Consider the following 19914-nt stretch of genomic DNA (forward strand, 5'->3'; position numbering starts at 1 on the left):
AAATCGGCGGTGGCAAAAGCAACTCAGTGGAAGGCCATCTAATTTGTTCTCTCTTATGGTGAAAAAGATGAAAGGGTTACAAGCAGTGGAAGTTGCCACAATCATTACATGTGAAAGAATTTTAAAAATATGGAGTCCACCGTGGTTGATCTTCTTCCTTTCTCTTTTTATTTTCACTGACTTCTACCATCTGTGATTATCATCGGTTCACGATTTATCTGTAGGATAGCTGATGTTTCGAGGGTTTCGTCATTGTATTTGCTTTTGCTCTCAGATTGTGGGTCACTAATTTTATTTTATTTTGTTTCTATTTATAACACTAACCGCGGCGGTGGTTTGAGGAGTTTATTCACAATTTACTTTTTGGTCTTTTGTTTATACATTAAATTTTGCAATTTGTTTGTAATGGTTTTGGTGTGAATTATTGTAGGATCAATTCGAAAAATTATTTCTGAAATAGTTCAACGTATTAATTCAGTTTACGCACACAACCTGTTCGACTAATTATTTGACTGAAATTTAGTGTATTTATTTTGATGTTGGTTTACTAATGGTATACTAAAAGTATACCAATAAATTTATTTATTGTATATCATTAGTAGATCGTGAAGTCGTTTGGTTAATAGTGAGCAAACCATTGGTAAACTTATAATGTGCATTTAAAAAAACTGTATTTTTTAATTTTTATGATAAATTGATTTTTAGCATACTGTTAGTTAACCATTGATAAATTTATAATAAATTAATTTTTAGTATTTTATTAGTAAACAATTAGCAAATTTAAATTGTGCTTTTAAACTTACTGCATTTTTTAAAAGTTATGATAAATTTATTTTTAATGAACTATTAGTAAACCGTGAGTAAGCCGTTGATAACTTCAAAATAAATTAATTTTTAGTATAAAATTAAAAATTGCTAGTAAATTTAAATTGTGCATAAAAACAAATTGTTTTTCATAAATCTACATTAAATTTATTTTTAGTATACTATGAGAAAACCATAAACAAATTTATATTAAATTAATTTTTGGTATACCGTTAGTAATCTGTTGATAAACCATTGGTGACTTAAACCGTATTTTTGAGAATAAAAAAATTATTTAAAAAAAAAGACAGTTTTCTAAAAAAAAAAGTTTAAACTGTATTTCTCAAAAATAAACTTTGGACTAGTACTTTTGAGAATATTTTACCATATCATGGGTATTTATCAAAAAAACCCAAAAATGAATGCTGGGCCTAATGTTCTCAAAAGAACGAAAGCCCAGTTAAGGCCCGTAAGTTTATTGTCTGGCTTTCGACTCTTATTGTGTTTTCTTCCAGCTCCAGGACGTAAGATTAGGGCTTTACCAAACAATTATTGTCAGCTAAAATTTCCTAAAAACAAAATCGCAAGTGAAAAAAACCTGTATTTCACACTCAGTTGCTCGTTCACTGCTCAAACTTCTTGAGTCAGAGGTATTAAATGGCGTTACAAGAGCAAAAGAATGCACCAGATGGGAACAATGGGAATGAAGTCTCTACTAACATGACCATTTACATCAACAATCTCAACGAGAAAATCAAAATCGACGGTGCTCACCATTCTTATTCTCTCAAATTTTTATATGATTATCATTTTGTTTAATTATTGCGGTCTGTGGTGTGAGCTAACGTTTTGATTTCTTGATTGTTTGGTTATAGAATTGAAAAAATCACTGCACGCTGTATTCTCGCAATTTGGGAAGATAATAGAGATTTTGGCATTTAAGACGCTGAAGCATAAAGGCCAAGCTTGGGTTGTGTTTGAGAATGTTCAGTCTGCTTCTAATGCTATGAGGCAAATGCAGAATTTTCCTTTTTATGATAAGCCCATGGTAAACTATGTGTTTGTAATTGTTATTTATTCTATGTTTTTCTTTTCTTGGATGAAAATTTGATGTTAGTTATGATAATATTGATTTGTAAACTGCTTATTGTTCAATTGCTGGAGCCCTAAATCACTTTTTCTAAAATTTATGCTTTAGTAGTTCACTTATTTAACTTATTAATGTGGTTAAGTTCGTTGTATGGTTATACATGTATTCGGAAAACTGAATAGGATGTGTTTTGATGTAGAGAATACAATATGCAAAATCTAAATCAGATGTCATTGCGAAGGCTGATGGCACTTTTGTTCCAAGAGAGAAGAGAAAGAGGCATGATGAAAAAGGTAGATTTCCACAGCATTCTAATGATCTGAAAATATTTTTTTTCATTTGATAACGGCATAAAACAACAATGTTGCAGTTACTGATTACAAATGTCCATAAGAAACAGAAAAGTCATATGCTAGATACTAGTTTGTCTCTCTGTTTTTCCTGTCAATATACTGGATCAGGTCTCCTTGGGGTTTCTATATTTCCATCCATGATGATTTTGTTTAAATATGTCACAGGAAAAAAGAAGAAAGAGCAGCATGATGCTAATCAAATGGGTATGGCTCCTGCTTATGCTGGCGGCTACGGTGCAACACCTCCGGTAAGCTTCTTCCTTGCTGTCCTTATTGCTTGTGTTCAGGTTCTTTAGAGTAATTAGTTTTAACATTCACCTCATTTACTTCTAGGCTTCTAGCTTTACCAAGGTGAAAAGTACTGTAGTTTCTTGCATTGTTGATGTAGTCTTTTATATTTGTAATCTATTAAAATGGATAATATGATTTAAATGAAATTAGTCTTTAGGCATCCGAAAGGAATTTCTCTATAAGGCTACAGATATTCTTTTCCTCAGTAATGAGAAGAAGAAACCTAATCATATGAAAAGGCAACTTGCTTTCTTGACCTTGGAATACGTTTTTGGATAACAAAAGCCGATAATTAGAACAGATCCTATAATAACTGAATGTATTCCACGACGACAAGTGAATGAGAGATTTTTTGCTTTCCAACCTATGAACTTTGCTTGAACCTATTAAAGGATGGGCAGGCAATAAGAAGGGGTCGTTCTGGTTTCAGTGCATGTGTGACATGAGAGTTTGTTTAGCCGCATTCGTAGTTCTAGCTTGAAGTTTGCCCTTAGCTGTCCCAGAATTAGCTGCTAGACACAAATAGTTTGACAGTCTAATTGCGTTGCTTTCTTAAACAGATGCATGAGAAGAAAGGGAGTAATTGCTCCTCCTTATTAGATATTCGTGGAACTTAGTATTAATAAAATTAAGCCCTTTCTCTAAAATATAGTAATATTAATGCTTAGTCATAAGCATTTTGTCGTTTTTCTTTGTTGGTAAATCAGCTCATTGGCAGTAGTAATTTTAACATGCTCATTGGCAGATAATTTTAACATCTATTCAATTTGGTGCAGCTATCCCAAATACCGTATCCAGGGGGTGCAAAATCTATGCTACCTGAGGCTCCAGCTCCACCAAATAGCATACTCTTTGTTCAAAATCTTCCAAATGACACAACCCCGATGGTGCTGCAAATGTTCTTTCAGCAATACAGTGGTTTTAAGGAGGTTAGGATGGTGGAAGCAAAGCCAGGGATTGCCTTTGTCGAGTATGCAGATGAGATGCAAGCAACAGTCGCAATGCACGGACTTCAGACTTTTAAGATTCAACAGAATCCAATGCTGATTACCTATGCCAAGAAATAATTAGGGGTTCTTCTGATGTTATCCTTCATTGGAGAAACAACAATTAGGAACTAGAATGTTTTAAAGCTGTAATTGCTTGTCTGCTGTGTCGGATTGATAGGTTACAAGAAGCTTAGGGTTTTTGGGCGTATCATCATCATCAAAAATAGTGACTTTTCAGTGTTGTTTGTTGGAAGGTGATTAGCACAGTAGATTGATAATTTGTTTGTATTTCACTTCCTCAAACATTTTAGAAAATACAAACTCAAATGTAAAATGGAATCATTCTGTCATATCATTTATACTGCTGGCAGATGAACCAATACTCCAATGATTTTCACCAATCTCAACATCATTACATTTGAATACACAAGCAGCATGCAAAAACTAATGCCATAAAAAAGCATCTTCTAATCAGTAAACATATTACGGGCAATGATCTGCAATCGTAATAGGCCAATTGGTGCCACATTACACCCTCTCCAGTTCAGTTTTGTGTTTTTCCAATTGGTCTTTCAACTCCTTTCTCCATCCCTCCATCAATTTTTTTTGCTTGTTAATAAGCTCATCCTTCGTCTTCAATTCTTCTTCCATCATAGCAATCTCCTGTCAACATTGTGCATAACATCATTTTTTAGTTGAGAACAATATACGCTGAGTGTATGGCAAACTATAAGGTGAAGAAAGTTCACCTTTCTCAGTGTTTCTGCTACAGTGGGTTGATCTTCTCGTTGGAGACCGATGAAATAGAGTTGAATTTTCTTGGCAGCCTCCATGAAATCCCTAGCATGTCTCTCCACATCAACTGAAACCGTCACAATAAAAGAGAACAAAAAATTAATTTGATCTAGGTTCAACACTTTACTTACATCAGGCTGTGCACATTTTACCCTGCTGTTAAGCAATGATAGTTATTCGAATAAGTATGATAAGGCACCAATTATATACTGCTTGAAATTCATCAAAACTCGGAACTAAGATATCAGATTGCAAGTAAGCATCACAGAACACTCAGCTTTAACTTCTTAATCTAGGAATTTGGCATCCATGGATATCAAAGTCATACGATGTCGTTTGACATTTCGAGCAAATTGTATAAATAAATGGTTTGTTTCTACACATACCACGTCGTATTAGGATTCACTAGCAATTTTAGCTCTCACTGCCATGTTCAGTGTCAATTAATTGAATGCTTAATGGCAACAGTTTCAATGACCAAATAACAAACAGAAAGATCAAAGAAAGAGTGCTAACTTTGATGAGAAGGATGAGGAGAGCGGTCAATGGCTTGAAGCTCTCTAGCAGGCAAGCATGGAAGCAAAGCCGCCTCTAAAGACATAACGCATTCAATCATGTCTTCTCTCGCCGGATGCTGTTGCGACGGTGATTGTAGCTGCTGCGGTGGCTCTATTTGTCGCTGCTGCTGATCCACCGCTGCTTGTCTCTCTGCCATCGTATGTTTTGCTTTCTCTCGGCTCTTACCCCGCTAATTTCACAGTTGCTCTCTTCAAGCCACAACTAACATATAAAGATCCACTATGATAGACTACATATGGGCCTAAAGGCCAAATTATTGGGCCTGTTTACTTCAAGCTCTGTTTTTAGAGGTTTGGTGGGTAATTTTCATTGATGGTCCCTAAACTTTATTGATTAATTCTGTGGATATATTGAAATTCATGTATCAAATGTTTTTATACTTAATTTTTTTTGTCATAGGCTAAACTTCTATAAACTTCTATAAATGAAGTGAATATATTTACAATATAAAGATAAAACTCCTCATCACAATGAGTGGGTCATAACAGAATCAAATGATGATACTGCAAAACAGTCATCTAATAGCGCTTTTTGACTACCAAATGAGCCACCCAAATATAAATATAGTAGTTACCGAAAAATTAAACTGAAACTGATTGTCACTTCGGCTCTGCTCATCAGATTATTTCTTTAAAGATGAAAAAACTCTGTAGTAACAACCCCTCCATATGCGTCTAAAATTTTGGTAACTTGCCATAATTAAAGAAGCCAAAGATTAACCAAAACAATAGCCATTAAATATAAGTTTATGGTTATTTTTTTTGTAAAAGGTATTTTAATTTATTTATTTATTATTATTGAAAGAATCGTACCAATTTTCTTCCAATAGAAAAATAAATAAAGTAAATTACAACAAAATAACCATAGAAACAGCCATCAATATATATTTTGTGTTATTTTTATAAAATCTAAATCACTTATTAAAGCATTCTATATAATAAATTTAGTGTAGATAAAAATAAGACAAAAAAATATACTTTCCCTTACTAATGTTTTTAGGCCAAATGTTGTAAAAAGGCCAAACCTTTCATAAAAGTTTCACAAAAGTCCTGACCTTTCAATTTTGTCGATTTTGGCCAAAAATAAATTATTTGATTTCAATTGTGGCCAACTCTCAATTTGATTTCAATTTGCCTATGTGACACCTATGTGGCGCCTATGTGGCATGCCAAATATTGAAAGGTCAGGACTTTTGTGAAACCAAATAATTCATTTTTGGCCAAAATCGACCAAATTGAAAGGTCAGGACTTTTGTGAAACCAAATAATCAGTTTTTGGCCAAAATCGACAAAATTGAAAGGTCAAGACTTTTGTGAAACTTTTGTGAAAGGTTTGGCCTTTTTACAACATTTGGCCATGTTTTTATGCAATATATGCTGATTTTTTTTGTATATACGAAAAAAGTTACATGTATATTTTTATACCCTTAGCAAAAATGAAAATAAATAAATAATTGTTGGTCATAGAAAGCTATTAAAGACCGATTAAATAAAAAAATAAAATAAAATTCATCAATTTTTTTTTCTTCATATTTTTGCATTTTGTTTAGTTGGTTCTTAACGACAGATTATAATTCTTAGTTAACTATAAATCAAAAATGCATCTCACTCGACGTTAACTAACATTAGATAACTATACTAAAAAAATAGTACCGGATTCAACATTCGTCAAAGTTGATACTATTATACTATAGATAATTTTAAAATTTCTAAATTGAAACATTAATATTTTATTTTAGAATGGAATTAGGATAGCTTTTTTTTTTTAAGGAGAGCTTAATTTGTTTGTTTTAAAAATCAAATTAAACAAAAACAAGTAAATTTCAAACAAAATATCGTGCTGCGAAAGCTTCTTAAACAACGACAGCCATCATACGACCTCGTTTTCCCCATTACCGCTGCGCACGCCCCTCTTCTTTTAAAAACCCGTCTTATAGCGGAAGGAACTGAATTAAGCCACCCCATTAGTTTTAAAAAATGGCAAACAAACTCAAAGTAGAACAACTTCGCGCCGAGCTCGCTAAGCGTGGACTCGACACCACCGGCACCAAACCTTACCTGGTATTTCCTTCTTCCTAGACTCACTTTTTAGCGCATTTTATTATACCAATTATTGACTCTGGTTTTTTGAAGGTGGAGAGACTGGAATCAGCAGTAGAGCAAGAAGAGAAGAAATCAAATAGCGCAGTTAATACTCGAGGCAACAAGAAAAGAGCAAGGGAAAGTCAAGAACAAGAAGAAGATTGCAGTAATGGAGCAGAGAAACTCACGGCTGTTGAGAAGTTCCGTGAAATGAATATCAAGCTGTTACGCGATGAAGCGAAGGTTTTAGGAATTTCCACTGCGGGGACGAAGAAAGAATTAGTAGAGAGGCTTTGTAATAGTGTTTCGAACGCTGACGGTTCTTCTGGAGATGCTGTTCTCGGTAACTATTTTAACTTTGCTTTCTAATTTTAACATTGTTTTTTCTTATGAGCTATTATTATTATTTTGAAATAATGTTTAGAAGCTGTGAATTGAACTCTATTTAGTCAATTTTGTGTTTTGGAAACCTGGAAAATTAGAAAGGCGATTTGAAACGAATGAAATAAGTTTTTGTTTGGAAGTATAAAAATTATGGATTGATTTTGATGGATAATTACTTACATTGTAGCTAAAGAAGAAGAAAATGACTGTAAAAAGGAGAAAATAGTAACTGCGACCAAGAAGGGAGCGGCTGTGCTGGATCAGTATCTTCCAGAGCAGATAAAGTCTCAGTATCATGTTATGCAATTGGTAATTATTGCATTTCTTAGTAGACTTGCTTTTGCTTTTACTTAATTACTTGCATTTCTGCTAGTAGAGATTATAGTGGTAACGATAATAATGGCAATATATGCCTTTTTTTTATAATTGATTCATTTTTTATGATGATGTAGGGTGATGATGTGTATGATGCCATGTTAAATCAGACAAATGTTGGGGATAACAATAACAAATTCTATGTCATTCAACTTCTAGGTAATTCTGCCTTCTGCATTTCTCTGATTAAGTTTGAAACTGTTTGTCGTGATTTACATTTACTAATGAATTCCTTGCAATTCTTTTTCTAAATGAAATAAGCAGCTATCTGTTTTTATCTTTACACTTCAATTCCTATGAATGCCTGCAGAATCTGATGATGGCGGTAGATTTATAGTCTACAATAGATGGGGAAGGGTTGGAGTGAGGGGTCAAGATAAAGTATTTGGTCCTTACACTTCTCGAGATACTGCAATTTATGAATTTGAAGAGAAGTTCTACACTAAGACGAAGAACAGGTGGTCTGAAAGAAAAGAGTTCAAATGTTTCCCAAAGAGCTATACTTGGTTGGAAATGGATTATGGTAACATTGAGAGAGATTCAGATGTTAGTTGCTTTCCTTCTTATTATTCTTCCAAATGCTTGTGAAATGTTTCATTCCGTGAAGTTAAATCCTTGTATATTTGGAGAGGTGAACCAATAAAAAAATATAAGAAAGCTGGACGAAAATGCCAACCCTTGTCAGTTTCAAATATAGTTTCCGCATTTATGATAAGAAATTTGTCCTTCTCCTATAGTTTGTGCTATGAAGAGTGAGAAATCCAGTTTAGCATCTTATGCCAGAGAATAAATGTGGGCATCCTATTGCTGCCCCCATGATTAGATCTAAACTTATACTTATGGAATCGATTGTTATTGTCAGGTAAAAGAAAAGTTGGATTCTGGTTTAGCAATTCAACCTCGGGAAACAAAACTCGATCCACGTCTTGCGAAATTTATATCTCTTATATGCAATACGAGCATGATGAAGCAGCAGATGATGGAAATAGGTAGTTTTTTTTTTATCATTCCAAATGATTCAAAAGTGAAGCTAATACTCATGTTACCTGTTTATTATTTGAAACTAATAATTATATGGGTTTTAATGCATTCACTTCAATTTTATTTTCTTTTGTGTTTCTTTTCGACCGAGCATTTTCATCAGGAGGTCATTCATGTTGTTTATCTGATGTCTTTTAGGATACAATGCTAATAAACTGCCTCTTGGCAAGCTAAGCAAGTCAACAATATTAAAGGTACGTTTGATTTGATAGTACAGTCTTAATAAAACACTTCCATTTCTTATGTTCCTTTTTTTACTGCCATTTTCTCTAGATGAATGGACTATGGAACTGGTTTTGTTTTTGTTGTATTCAGCTGAAAGTTCATGATTTGCAAGAAAAACTGTCTAAGCACTATAGATTTTAGCATAATGTATTTCGGTAGTCTATTAGTTCCTGCAAATCATCCAGCTGCAATTTGTATGTCCACGGCATTATAGAAAAACAATGTAATATACAGGAGTTTCTAGTTTAATATCAAAACTTGAATTAAATGTTAGTTTGAGTGGTAGTTCTCTCACTCTTTATGGTACAGTTGGATTTATGTGTCCAACACCCAGGAGATGATTCCTGAATCTTCATGTCAATCCTGGGAATCTACCCTTTGACATGCCTGGAGAGGTGGGTTTACAGAGATTCTAACTGATGACTTAGACATGAACTGTCCTTTGATTTAAATTAAATTTAAATAAACAAACTTAATAAACTTTATGAATAACTTAAACACAGTACAACATCCAGCTTCTGAATGTGTGCAGGTTGCACTTGCACCCTTGTTGTGTATTTTATTATTTCCCTCATTTTTCATGGAACTCCTCTTAAATCAATTTTCTTTTAATTTGTGTAGGGCTATGATGTCTTGAAGAGAATTGCTGATGTAATTAGCGCCGCAAATATGGTACAGCTTGAGCAATTGAGCGGGTAAGAATAAGCATGTACTTGAGATGGTAAATCACACATCTTTTTCCCTTTTGATTTTACTTGTTTTGTTTTAGTAATCTTTCTGAAAAAGTTATTGGATTATGAAATTTTGATGTAAGTTTGTTACTATATTGCAGAGAATTCTACACTATTATACCCCATGACTTTGGGTTTAAAAAAATGCGTAAGTTCTTTCCCTGTAGTCTTTGTGCGTCTGTCTCCGGCACTCTCTATTTTGTTAGACAAAGAAAACTTCAGCAAACAGTAATTCATAGTTGCATATGTGCTTTTCTTCTATAATAGGTGAGTTTGTCATTAACACTCCTCAGAAGCTTAAACACAAACTAGAAATGGTAATTTCCTTTTCTTTTGTTCAGTTTATAATTGCTTATTTCGTTTTTTCTACCATCCAGTTTCTAAAAATTCTTTGTATGCCTACATATTCTCGAGGAACAAAATACTGGAGGATTTACTTCATATCTCCTTTCCTTTTATTCTTTTTCATAAACAGTCTCAGCAGATTAATATGGAAAAGAATTTGGCTGTTTAATTTTAACAGAGGCAATAATGTGCTACTTGCTTCTGTTTGAAGGTTGAAGCATTAGGCGAAATTGAGCTTGCAACTAAGTTGTTGGAGGAAGAACCTGGAGTACAGGTATCATCTAAATCTTGTTTTCTTCTGGCGTCTAGCTGTGCTAGCAAATTGTAATCATTTAGAAATTCTTTTAAGACATGCTGTCGCTTTCTTTCCATTTTAATCAAGTTTCTGATATTGTAGGAAGATCCATTGCATTCTCATTATAGTCGCTTGCACTGCGAACTGGCACCAATTGAAGTTGACTCTGATGAATTCTCTTTGGTATTTTCAGGAACATATGAAACTTTCATTTTATCCTTTCTTTTTCTTTTATATGTGTTTATGGGAAGGTATTGATTGAGGGATTAACGTCATTTTAGTCTTCTATCTGGAAGAGCCGGCCTAAAATTGCTGCGACAAAACCTGAAAGTGTGCATTTATTTAAATTCTCTAACTGAAATTTTTTCTAGTTTTTTGATTTATTGATTAACACTAAATTTTTCTTATTTAGATTGCAAACTATATGAAGAACACACATGCAAAAACTCATTCACAGTACACTGTTGATATTGTTCAAATATTCAAGGTCTCAAGAGATGGTGAAGATCAATGCTACAGAAAGGTTAAAATGCATTTTTTTTAAACGAGTGCTGTAATTGTGAATTCTTTCTGTCGCTGAATATTTAGCAGTGAGAAAAATTAAAAAATTCCAGTTGAGTTTACTTACAATCCTCTAAGAATTTCTGACTTGTTATCTTTAATTGCTTTGCAAATCTTTTGAACAGTTTGCCTCCACAAAAAACAGAATGCTTTTATGGCATGGTTCTCGCCTCACAAATTGGACTGGCATTCTATCCCAAGGTTTCTATTCCGTGCTTTTACTTTTTGTCCACCTAAATATGCAAGATGCTTATGTGTGTTCTAGTCTTTGGGTGCGCTTTTGTATGTAGTAATTCTGCAATAAGTTCCTTATTTATAATTGTGAAGTGCAATTTCCGCATTGACAAAATACCAGGCTTGCGCATTGCTCCGCCAGAAGCACCTGTGACTGGCTACATGTTCGGGAAGGGGGTTTACTTTGCTGACATGTTCTCCAAAAGTGCAAATTATTGCTATGCTACAGCTGCCACTTCTGCTGGTGTGCTTCTTCTATGTGAGGTAGAGTCATGCTAAACGCGTGCTTTTAACATAAGATATGTCAAACAAATGCATCACATCTTCTACATGGCTGCAATTTCTATGCTGATTGCATCTACATAGTTCTTTCTGGAGCATGTTCTTTTTCTTCCAGTTGATCGATTTTTGTGAGTTGTCCAAATTTTAGGAATTTATGAGGAAGATTTTGTGATATCTGCTGGTATTTGAAAAATGAGCAGCTTTATATGCATGATATTTTAGCATTTGTTATACGTGGTCTATTTTGCTGAGTTGCCCAAATTTTAGGAATTTATGAGGAAGATTTTGTGAAGCTTGGTATTTAAAAAATGAGCACCTTCATTATGCATGATAATCTTGCATTTGTTATGTTTGATCCATTTTGCCAAGTTCCCCAAACTTTCAAATTTACAAGGTTTTGTGAATATCTGCTTCGTAGTTGAAAAACAAGCAGCTTTATAGTGCATGATTTTGGAACTGATGTTTATCTGTTTGTTGTGCCAACAAACTGGAGCTCTCATGTTGCATCATGTATTTTTGCTCTCACTCTTGTTTAAATATTTCTCACAGAACTGCTGAATTGTGCACTTTCTAGGTTGCGCTTGGAGACATGGCTGAGCATTTAAGTGCTAACTACGATGCTGATAAGTTGCCCCCAGGAAAACTAAGGTTTGTATCCATATTATCTTGGTTGAACATTTGATCCACACCAACTAAAATCGCTCAAGACATGGTTGCACATTTGTTTCCAATATTAGATGTATGTTTAGTAATCAACTATTTTGAATATATGCATGCATGCCTGCTCCTTCCAAAATTAGCCCCACCGATGGCTGTTGCTTTAGCTTGTTGAGGTCAATTTTTCTACAAACTGAAATAAGACATGGATGCTTGCCCGATTGTTTATGATTTAACTAGTTCTGTACTTTTTTGCAAGACGGTGAACTTTCAGAAAGTATTAGACAGACTGTTGTTTTAAATTTTTGGGTTATGAAAAGTGAATTGTCTAAAACCTAATTAAATACAGCACAAAAGGAGTTGGTGAAACTGCTCCAGATCTCTTAGGTGCCAAAACACTCGAAGATGGCGTCATTGTTCCTCTCGGCAAACCAAAAGCGCAGAAAGGTTCTAAGGTGTGCGAATTGCAATTTACATACAGATTTATAATTGATATCATTTAAATTGCAATAAACCTTAAACTCCGCATCGTTCTTTGTTCGGGAAATTTTATGCATATCATTTTGAGTTGGATGGACTAATTCTTCTTTCGTATGCTTCTTACAGGGTGCTTTACTGTACAATGAGTTCATAGTCTACAATGTAGCTCAAATAAGAATGAGATATGTAGTTCAGGTGGATTTCAAATACAGGAATTGATTAACATCGAAAATAATTAATCTTCCTGTATTAGTCTTCCAGTTAAACGATGTAAACTTAGTTTTGTATAATGCGATATATGCCTATGCTGCATATTATCTAATGTATATTATATTGTACATATGAATAACGCCTTTGAAACTTTTGAGCTCAACAAAAGAATCAATGGCCATACCAGAAGTGAATGCTTGGAGAAAAAAAGGGTTACGTGTTATATCAAGTTACCTGAGTAACTCATTTTTCTATGGCATAATGCTTTTAAGATGCACATGACAATCTTTTCTTTCATAACTCCATCATGACTTGATGGAATACATTTCTACTCAAATTTCAACAAGATTTTTCTTTTGTTCTAGGGTCAATTGCAAATCAAATTATAACTTTAACGTATTTTGTATTTTTTGATAAAAGATATTGATGGGGATGCTGGAACAATGTATATTATGGTGGCCGCATTAGTATTTCTTTTATCGAAAAGTTGTAAATAAAACGCTAAAATTCATAATTTGTTTTGCATTTAACCTTTCATTCTTTTACCATTGACTTACACTATGTATGTATATATTATATGGTCGGCTTTAATTCACAGGGCAAGCGAAGAAGTAATTCAACTCCTATTGCCTCTTCTTTGGTACGTCACCCAACTTTTACTTTTCTTGCCCTTTTTTTTCTATTAAAATAAAAGAAAATTGAGGGGCAGAGTCAAAGCTAAATGGAGTGGGGTGGAATTTAAGCTAGGGGGGGCAATAGCATGAGTGAAATTTTGAAGGGGTATTGAATAGAAATGAGTGTGTGACCAAATAAAGCATTTACTGCAACACTAAACAAGTGCATGGTGTACACGCTAGTATAGATTTGATGATGACCTCATCCCAGAATCTATGTTCTTCCCCCACAAGACAATTTTGGTGATTTAAGCTTCACACCATATCCATCCAATTTATATACTTCATCTCACATCTGTCTCCTTAGTCCTTACCATTGACCTTACCTATGTCATTATACAAATCTATTTATAGGTTAATGTACAATTTCTACTCATATATAGTTCGCTTTTTAACTTCAACTTTTATAAAAAAATTATTTATATTGGAACACTAATTTTTTTTTTTTAAATCGAATTGGACCCTCTTTTAATTTTTATTTACTTTATCGTAATTTATATTAACGTGAACAATGTGTTGCATTGATAGAAGATTCAATAATTTTTAGCAAATATTATAATATTAAGTTCCAAACAAAAATAAATTATCCATATCTAAATTTAATAAATATTATCACATGTCGTTCACATCAATCGGAAATAATAATTAAAAAAATTGTTAAAGGAAGGTATAATTTGTTAATAACCCGTTTGCTTCATTTTTACTAAACTTTTTTTTTATTTTGAAGGTTTTGGAAAGGAATTAGGTTTGATGGATTGTGCTGAAATGAGCTAATGAAATAAAGCATGCAAATAAGTTATAAAGTAACCATATCTCGATTTATAAAGGCTAATGGTCCGGAAAACACTTCACATTTTAGGCCCTTTTTCGTTTATACCCTAACGTTATAAAATCACCGATTGCGCCTAAATATACACCTTTCATTTTCAATTGCACCCTCAAAATTGATCTTTTTTTATTTAAAAAGAAGTTCAAATCAATATTTTATATTTTAACTAATTAGTGTATATTTAAAATAAGAAACTCTTCTTTTCAAAAAAATTAAAACTCAACAATAATTTTTTATTTAATAGAAATAAATATTATTATATTATAAATATATTTTTTATTGTTTTAATTATAATATTGAGTACTATTTAGAGTATATGTTAAAGTATGAAATATTAAAAAAGAAGTCAATTTCATGTTTGAGGGTGCAATTGAAACCAAAAGGTATGTATTTTGATGTTTGAGGGTGCAATTGAAAAGGAAAGGTGTGAATTTGGGTGAAATCGGTAACTTTATAATGTCAGGGTACAAATAAAAAAGATTAAAAGGTGAAGGGTGTTTTAGACCATTACCCATTTATAAAATATCTCTGAGCCAACAATTTCGTGATATTAGATTAAAATTCTACCTCAATGAGAAACGTTAACTCTCTCAGTGCAATGTAAGCATGGGGAAGTGGAACCACTCACAAGCTTTAGATTAGGTTATACTTTGGATTGTTGTTGATTTTCTTTTGAAAAAGGTAGGATTTACAGTGAAATTAGGGTTAGAAGACGATTAAACGTGGGCTACCGGGAGATCAAAGATGAACTAAAAGGTTCATATATGTCATAATAGACTGATTTTTTTTATAAAAAAAAATCGTCAATGAACGCAAGTTCATTTAATCAACTCTCTGAATGCCATATAAGTTCATCCAATCATTAAAATTGTGGATATAAGCAGCGTTTTAAACAGTGATTAAAAGTTGAACCAAATTGTCTAATTAAACTGGTTGAAGCCGGAATTGGACGACTGTCTAATCCACTTAACCCTGAAAATAGAAATCTAATCCAACCAAATTGGATCGAATTTAAACTGATTGACTCTATTGTACTGACTTTTGAACCGGTGATTGATATGGCTAACCAATAATTTAATCAATTAGATCATAAATCATGTCTATAATTTATTCAACCCGATGAATTAGAAACCGGTGACCTTATCGGTTTATCCACCAATTTGGTTTGGCCATATTTAATCAATTAAAATCAGTATTTTAAAAATCATAGTGTTGGCCTAACTGATATGGCTATCGGTTCAACCGATTTTACTATTGGTTTAATCAATTTCTATCCAGCACTCGACATATAGTTCAATGTATGTACTAATTAGAAACTTCTTTTTCTTTTTTGAAGATAGAAATTATTTATATCAGTGGCGGACCCATAAATTTTTTATAAGGTGGACAAAATTGTACCGAAAATTTAAAGATTGATAATATAAAAAATTTAAGGTGGCCAGTGTTATAAACTTTGAGGTCGAATATATATTCGTATTTTTTAAAGATTTAAAATAATAAGATGATCAACTGCCCACCATAAACTCTTTTTAGGTCGGCCACTGATCTACATTACAAGTTTACGAGTATCATTCAGTTTACCATTTTACAATTTAAACTAGCTACATGTAATAATTATTTTACGAAAGCCACCATAAATTCTGGGGGAAAAAGGCTGAAACCTACTGAATATAGGGCATCATATCCACCTAGGGAGACACCCAGCTCTCCCCAAAAATAAAAATTAACGCACATACTCCTCCATCTACTCAAAAACCTTCGCATCAACACGCAAACCCTACGTGCACTCTTTACATTATTCTTCTCCTCTACGACTCCAAGTTCTTCATCCAAACAAAGGAAAAAATGTGAAATGTAATAAGTTGAATCCCAACCCCACTTAATGGGGAGTGGGACCCTTGGATTTTGTTGATCCAAAGGTCAAGATGTGATCATTTTTATAGGTATGGTGATCAGAATTTTGTCTCACTGTGATTAGATATAGTGGCAGAGAGAACAACATTAAGGGTTTTTGTGAATTTAAGGCAGACATGACACCCCTGCTTTTCTCTTCATTTTTCTGTTTTCCCCTCTCTATCCACTCACTATTATTGCATGGAATGGCTTTAATTTACTTCTACCATTTCCAAAACATTTACTTATTGCTTTAAATTTTTTAAAATAACTCCTCCTTGTTTTTCTCCTATAAATACCTCAGCTCTCTGAATTCATCTCCATCTCATACACTTCAAAAGAAAAAACATTTTAACAAGCAATGCTAGGTTATTTAATGAGTTTTAATGGATGAGTGGCTCCTGTTGGAGAAGCAGGGCACGTGCAAACTCGATCAACAGAAAACTAACTGATGATCTGTTACTCTTTTGCACGCGCTCCCCTTCTCCAACACGGTCTTCTCATCTAGTTCAGTATGTGCATGTGCTAAATATGATCAGGTAATTCTGTTTTTATAGTTTAAATATACTTAATTATGATTTATTATTACTCTTCTTCTCTGTAATCTGATCTCCTGTGCAGGCTTTTTGTATTGCAATGGTGAAAACTGATGTTCTGGTTTCAAGCGACAGAGTCTGATGTAACACTGTCACTGGATATTTAAAAATGTTTACTGAAAATCCTACGGTTGGACTTAGTCTCAGAATCCATATACTTTGGAGAGTAGTTATTACAGTTGTAGAGTGTGTCGTGTAATTGTGTATTACCTTCGCTTCTCTCGGACTCATTATGGAGCAAAAGTTTCATTGCATGATCTGAAATCATGCACGTTAATTTGCATAATATGTAAATTTAAATTATATATAAACTTTGTTTGACCTTTTAATTAATCACCATGTTGCTAGAATGATTTTACATGTACTCTAATAATACTAAAATTTAATTTAGTTGCCAGACATTTAAGCCAATTTCCTTCTCTCCATCCATTGTAATAATAATAATAATAAAAACAATTGATTAATTGATGCTTATGTAAGAGAAATATGTACTAAATAGATTATGTGCGATGATTAGAGAGTTGCTTAACATTGATGATCATGGATTAAGGAAGCGTACACATTTCAACTTGGGATTCAGTCTGTTGATTTTTTTTAATACAAGTGTGAATGTCTTATGTTCTGCATGTAATAGCATATGGACAAAAAAATTAGATTGATTGATCATGCCTGGCACAACCCTAATGATCCAGCTAACTTATTCATTCCAACTTAAATATTTCCTAAATTTCACAAATTTGCATGTTCAAATGCAACAGTATATGCAAGCTAAAATTCAGTGAGTTGCTATACTCTTTGCATTCTATAAAAAAGTTGAGGGATAATTGCATATAATAATGTCTTGCCTCTTGCGGTCGGTTGGTCCAAATTCACTCAACCATTACCTCTCATTTTAAAAGCTTAAGACCATCTTTAAGGTAGTCATCACAATGAGAATTGGTGACCCCATCCCTACGGGAGTCATCTAAATATACGTAATAATATCAAAATATATTAATTATTTATTTTCATAATAAAAATATTAATTTAATATAAAAATATCACATAAATAATTTAGCGAGACAAAAATATAAAAATATTATATGAATACTTTTATGAAACGATAACATAAAGTCTTACATAAATAATTTTACAAGACTATTACATAAAAACATTACATAATTAATTTTACGAGATAATAATATAAGCCTTTATAATTTAAAAAAATTAATAGTGTTTTATTTTTGAAAATATAAATAATACTATATATAGAAGGACGAATATGAGTACAAATAAATTTGTGGGGGTAATTGATAAAATGTTAAGGATTAAAAATGATTAAAAAGTAAAAATCACCTCATTTATACGTTTGAGGTCAATTCTAACAAAACCTTTTAAAATCATCTCTTATAGCCCGTTTTGGAGATTTGTGCGTATATTATAGCCAATTTCAAAAATAATCAGTTTTTTATCAACGTAGAATCCACTCGAAGGACCTTAATTTGACCAAAAATTGTGGTTATTTTTGAAATTTGCTATAATCTATATGACACAAACTCTCAAAACATGCTAAATTAGGTGATTTAAAAAGGTTTGATTATAATTGACCTCAAAAGTAAAGATTTGAGTTTTTAAGACATTAAGCTAAAATCAAGGCGTAAAAAAAAGCAAATTTATTTTTTATTTTAGGTAAAGATAAATAACATTGACTTGAATTTATGAAAAATATAATATATAATTATACTAAAACTATCTATTATAAGATTGTAATTACTAAAATTTATAATTTTGTAGATATATAATATCCTAAGAATAAAAAAAAGTTAATTAAATTTTTAAAATTAAATATAAAAATATTTTCCAATAAATAAAAATGATTTTATGTTATTATTGAAACAAAATGTTGATGTCACATACTCATCACTAAAAACATTTTATTCACATGCATAAGTTTTATCAATGCGTCTAGAAAGAGAACTCTCACTTAAATTTTTTATTCAATTCCCGTAGAAAGAAAACTGCAACTTTTCATTGTCATTTGTTTGTTAACGTATTCACAAACGATTTACTTGAATTTGTAATACTATTTAGTGTTGTAATAGAAAAAATTCTTTCTTCTCAATTTTTTTTATCAATGCATGTTTAATGTAAATAATAATAATAACCTAATCCAACGATGATGTGACCTTTATTTTATGTAAAAATTATTGGAATTTTTACTAAAACTGACTTAATAAATCTAAATTCTTGTCAAAGCAGTTTGAAAAATATTAATTTGACGATCTGTTAGACACATACTAGTATCTTTGATTTTTTATGGTTTTTTTATAATATTTTTATTTTTACTATATATTTTTAGTTTATTGTCAAACTAATGTGATTATAATTTATTTAAGAGAATAATTTTAAGGCCCCTCACATATGTCATAATTCACAGTTTGATACCTCTTATTTGAAAATCAAATGATTTGATACTTCAATTACAATTATATAAACTGATAGATTCTTTTGTTAATTTTTTTATATTTTGCAAAATACGAACAAAAAGACAAAAATTATATAAAACGATGTCGTTTTGTTAAAAAAAGGAAAAAAAAACTTTGGCAATCGAAAAACAAACGCAGACGGCGGGTTCGCCTAAAGAGAATCCAAATGCGAGGCAAACCCATTTGCTTCCGAGTTCGTCTCAGGTGTGGCGAACAATGGTTTTCGGCAGGACGATGGCGGTAGGTGTGGTGGTTGTCTACATAACTAAGAAGGGTGGGGGAGATGAAGAACAAAATGGTACAAGTGTATAGGCCCCTGATTCTAGGGTTTGAATATTTTATATAAACATTGATTAAATTATTTTTTGATTGTCTATTTTAACAAAAAAAGTTAATAGAAGTGTGTTATCGTTGACGGAATCGAAAGTGAGATATCAATTTGTTTGATTTTTAAACAAGACATACGTGAGGAGTTTTAGAGTAATTTTCTTTTCATCAAATGATAATAAATAGACAGAGTAATATTTTATTATATAAAAATAAAGTTTTTATAAAAAAATACCTTCTCATGCCACGAAATACAGTAATTATGTGTATTTTTTCAAAGAAGTCCATAGAATTGGGCCTAACTTGAAATCTATAGTCATAATATTTG

At 32.2% G+C, this 19914-nt stretch overlaps 3 protein-coding genes and 1 long non-coding RNA gene across 4 annotated transcripts; 3 read left to right on the top strand and 1 right to left on the bottom strand.

Moving 5' to 3' along the window:
- The first annotated feature begins 1318 nt into the window (after nt 1-1318).
- On the top strand, nt 1319-3877 carry LOC126688255 (U1 small nuclear ribonucleoprotein A). Its single transcript, XM_050382888.1, has 5 exons — nt 1319-1570; nt 1680-1852; nt 2094-2187; nt 2413-2495; nt 3315-3877. Exons 1-5 carry the CDS (start codon nt 1462-1464, stop codon nt 3603-3605), a joined length of 750 nt encoding a protein of 249 aa, XP_050238845.1. The 5' UTR covers nt 1319-1461; the 3' UTR covers nt 3606-3877.
- LOC126688256 (mediator of RNA polymerase II transcription subunit 28) lies at nt 3855-5084 on the bottom strand. Its single transcript, XM_050382889.1, has 3 exons — nt 4839-5084; nt 4277-4389; nt 3855-4190 (listed from the first exon to the last, which is right to left on the bottom strand). The coding sequence occupies exons 1-3, from the start codon at nt 5035-5037 to the stop codon at nt 4056-4058; spliced, it is 447 nt and encodes a 148-aa protein (XP_050238846.1). The 5' UTR covers nt 5038-5084; the 3' UTR covers nt 3855-4055.
- Nucleotides 5085-6783: 1699 nt separating this feature from the next.
- On the top strand, nt 6784-13031 carry LOC126685752 (poly [ADP-ribose] polymerase 2). The gene is made up of 18 exons (XM_050379703.2): nt 6784-6961; nt 7034-7325; nt 7554-7675; nt 7819-7900; nt 8052-8287; nt 8604-8730; nt 8921-8976; nt 9629-9702; nt 9840-9886; nt 10006-10055; nt 10295-10357; nt 10481-10561; nt 10791-10901; nt 11065-11140; nt 11295-11437; nt 12030-12103; nt 12462-12567; nt 12719-13031. The coding sequence occupies exons 1-18, from the start codon at nt 6878-6880 to the stop codon at nt 12809-12811; spliced, it is 1917 nt and encodes a 638-aa protein (XP_050235660.1). The 5' UTR covers nt 6784-6877; the 3' UTR covers nt 12812-13031.
- A 3136-nt stretch (nt 13032-16167) lies between these two features.
- Nucleotides 16168-17127, top strand: LOC130015721 (uncharacterized). The gene is made up of 2 exons (XR_008791053.1): nt 16168-16737; nt 16820-17127. It is a non-coding gene; the product is annotated as an uncharacterized LOC130015721 (long non-coding RNA).
- Nucleotides 17128-19914: the final 2787 nt, after the last annotated feature.

Source organism: Mercurialis annua, linkage group LG6 (assembly GCF_937616625.2).
Source record: "Mercurialis annua linkage group LG6, ddMerAnnu1.2, whole genome shotgun sequence".
NCBI lineage: Eukaryota > Viridiplantae > Streptophyta > Magnoliopsida > Malpighiales > Euphorbiaceae > Mercurialis > Mercurialis annua.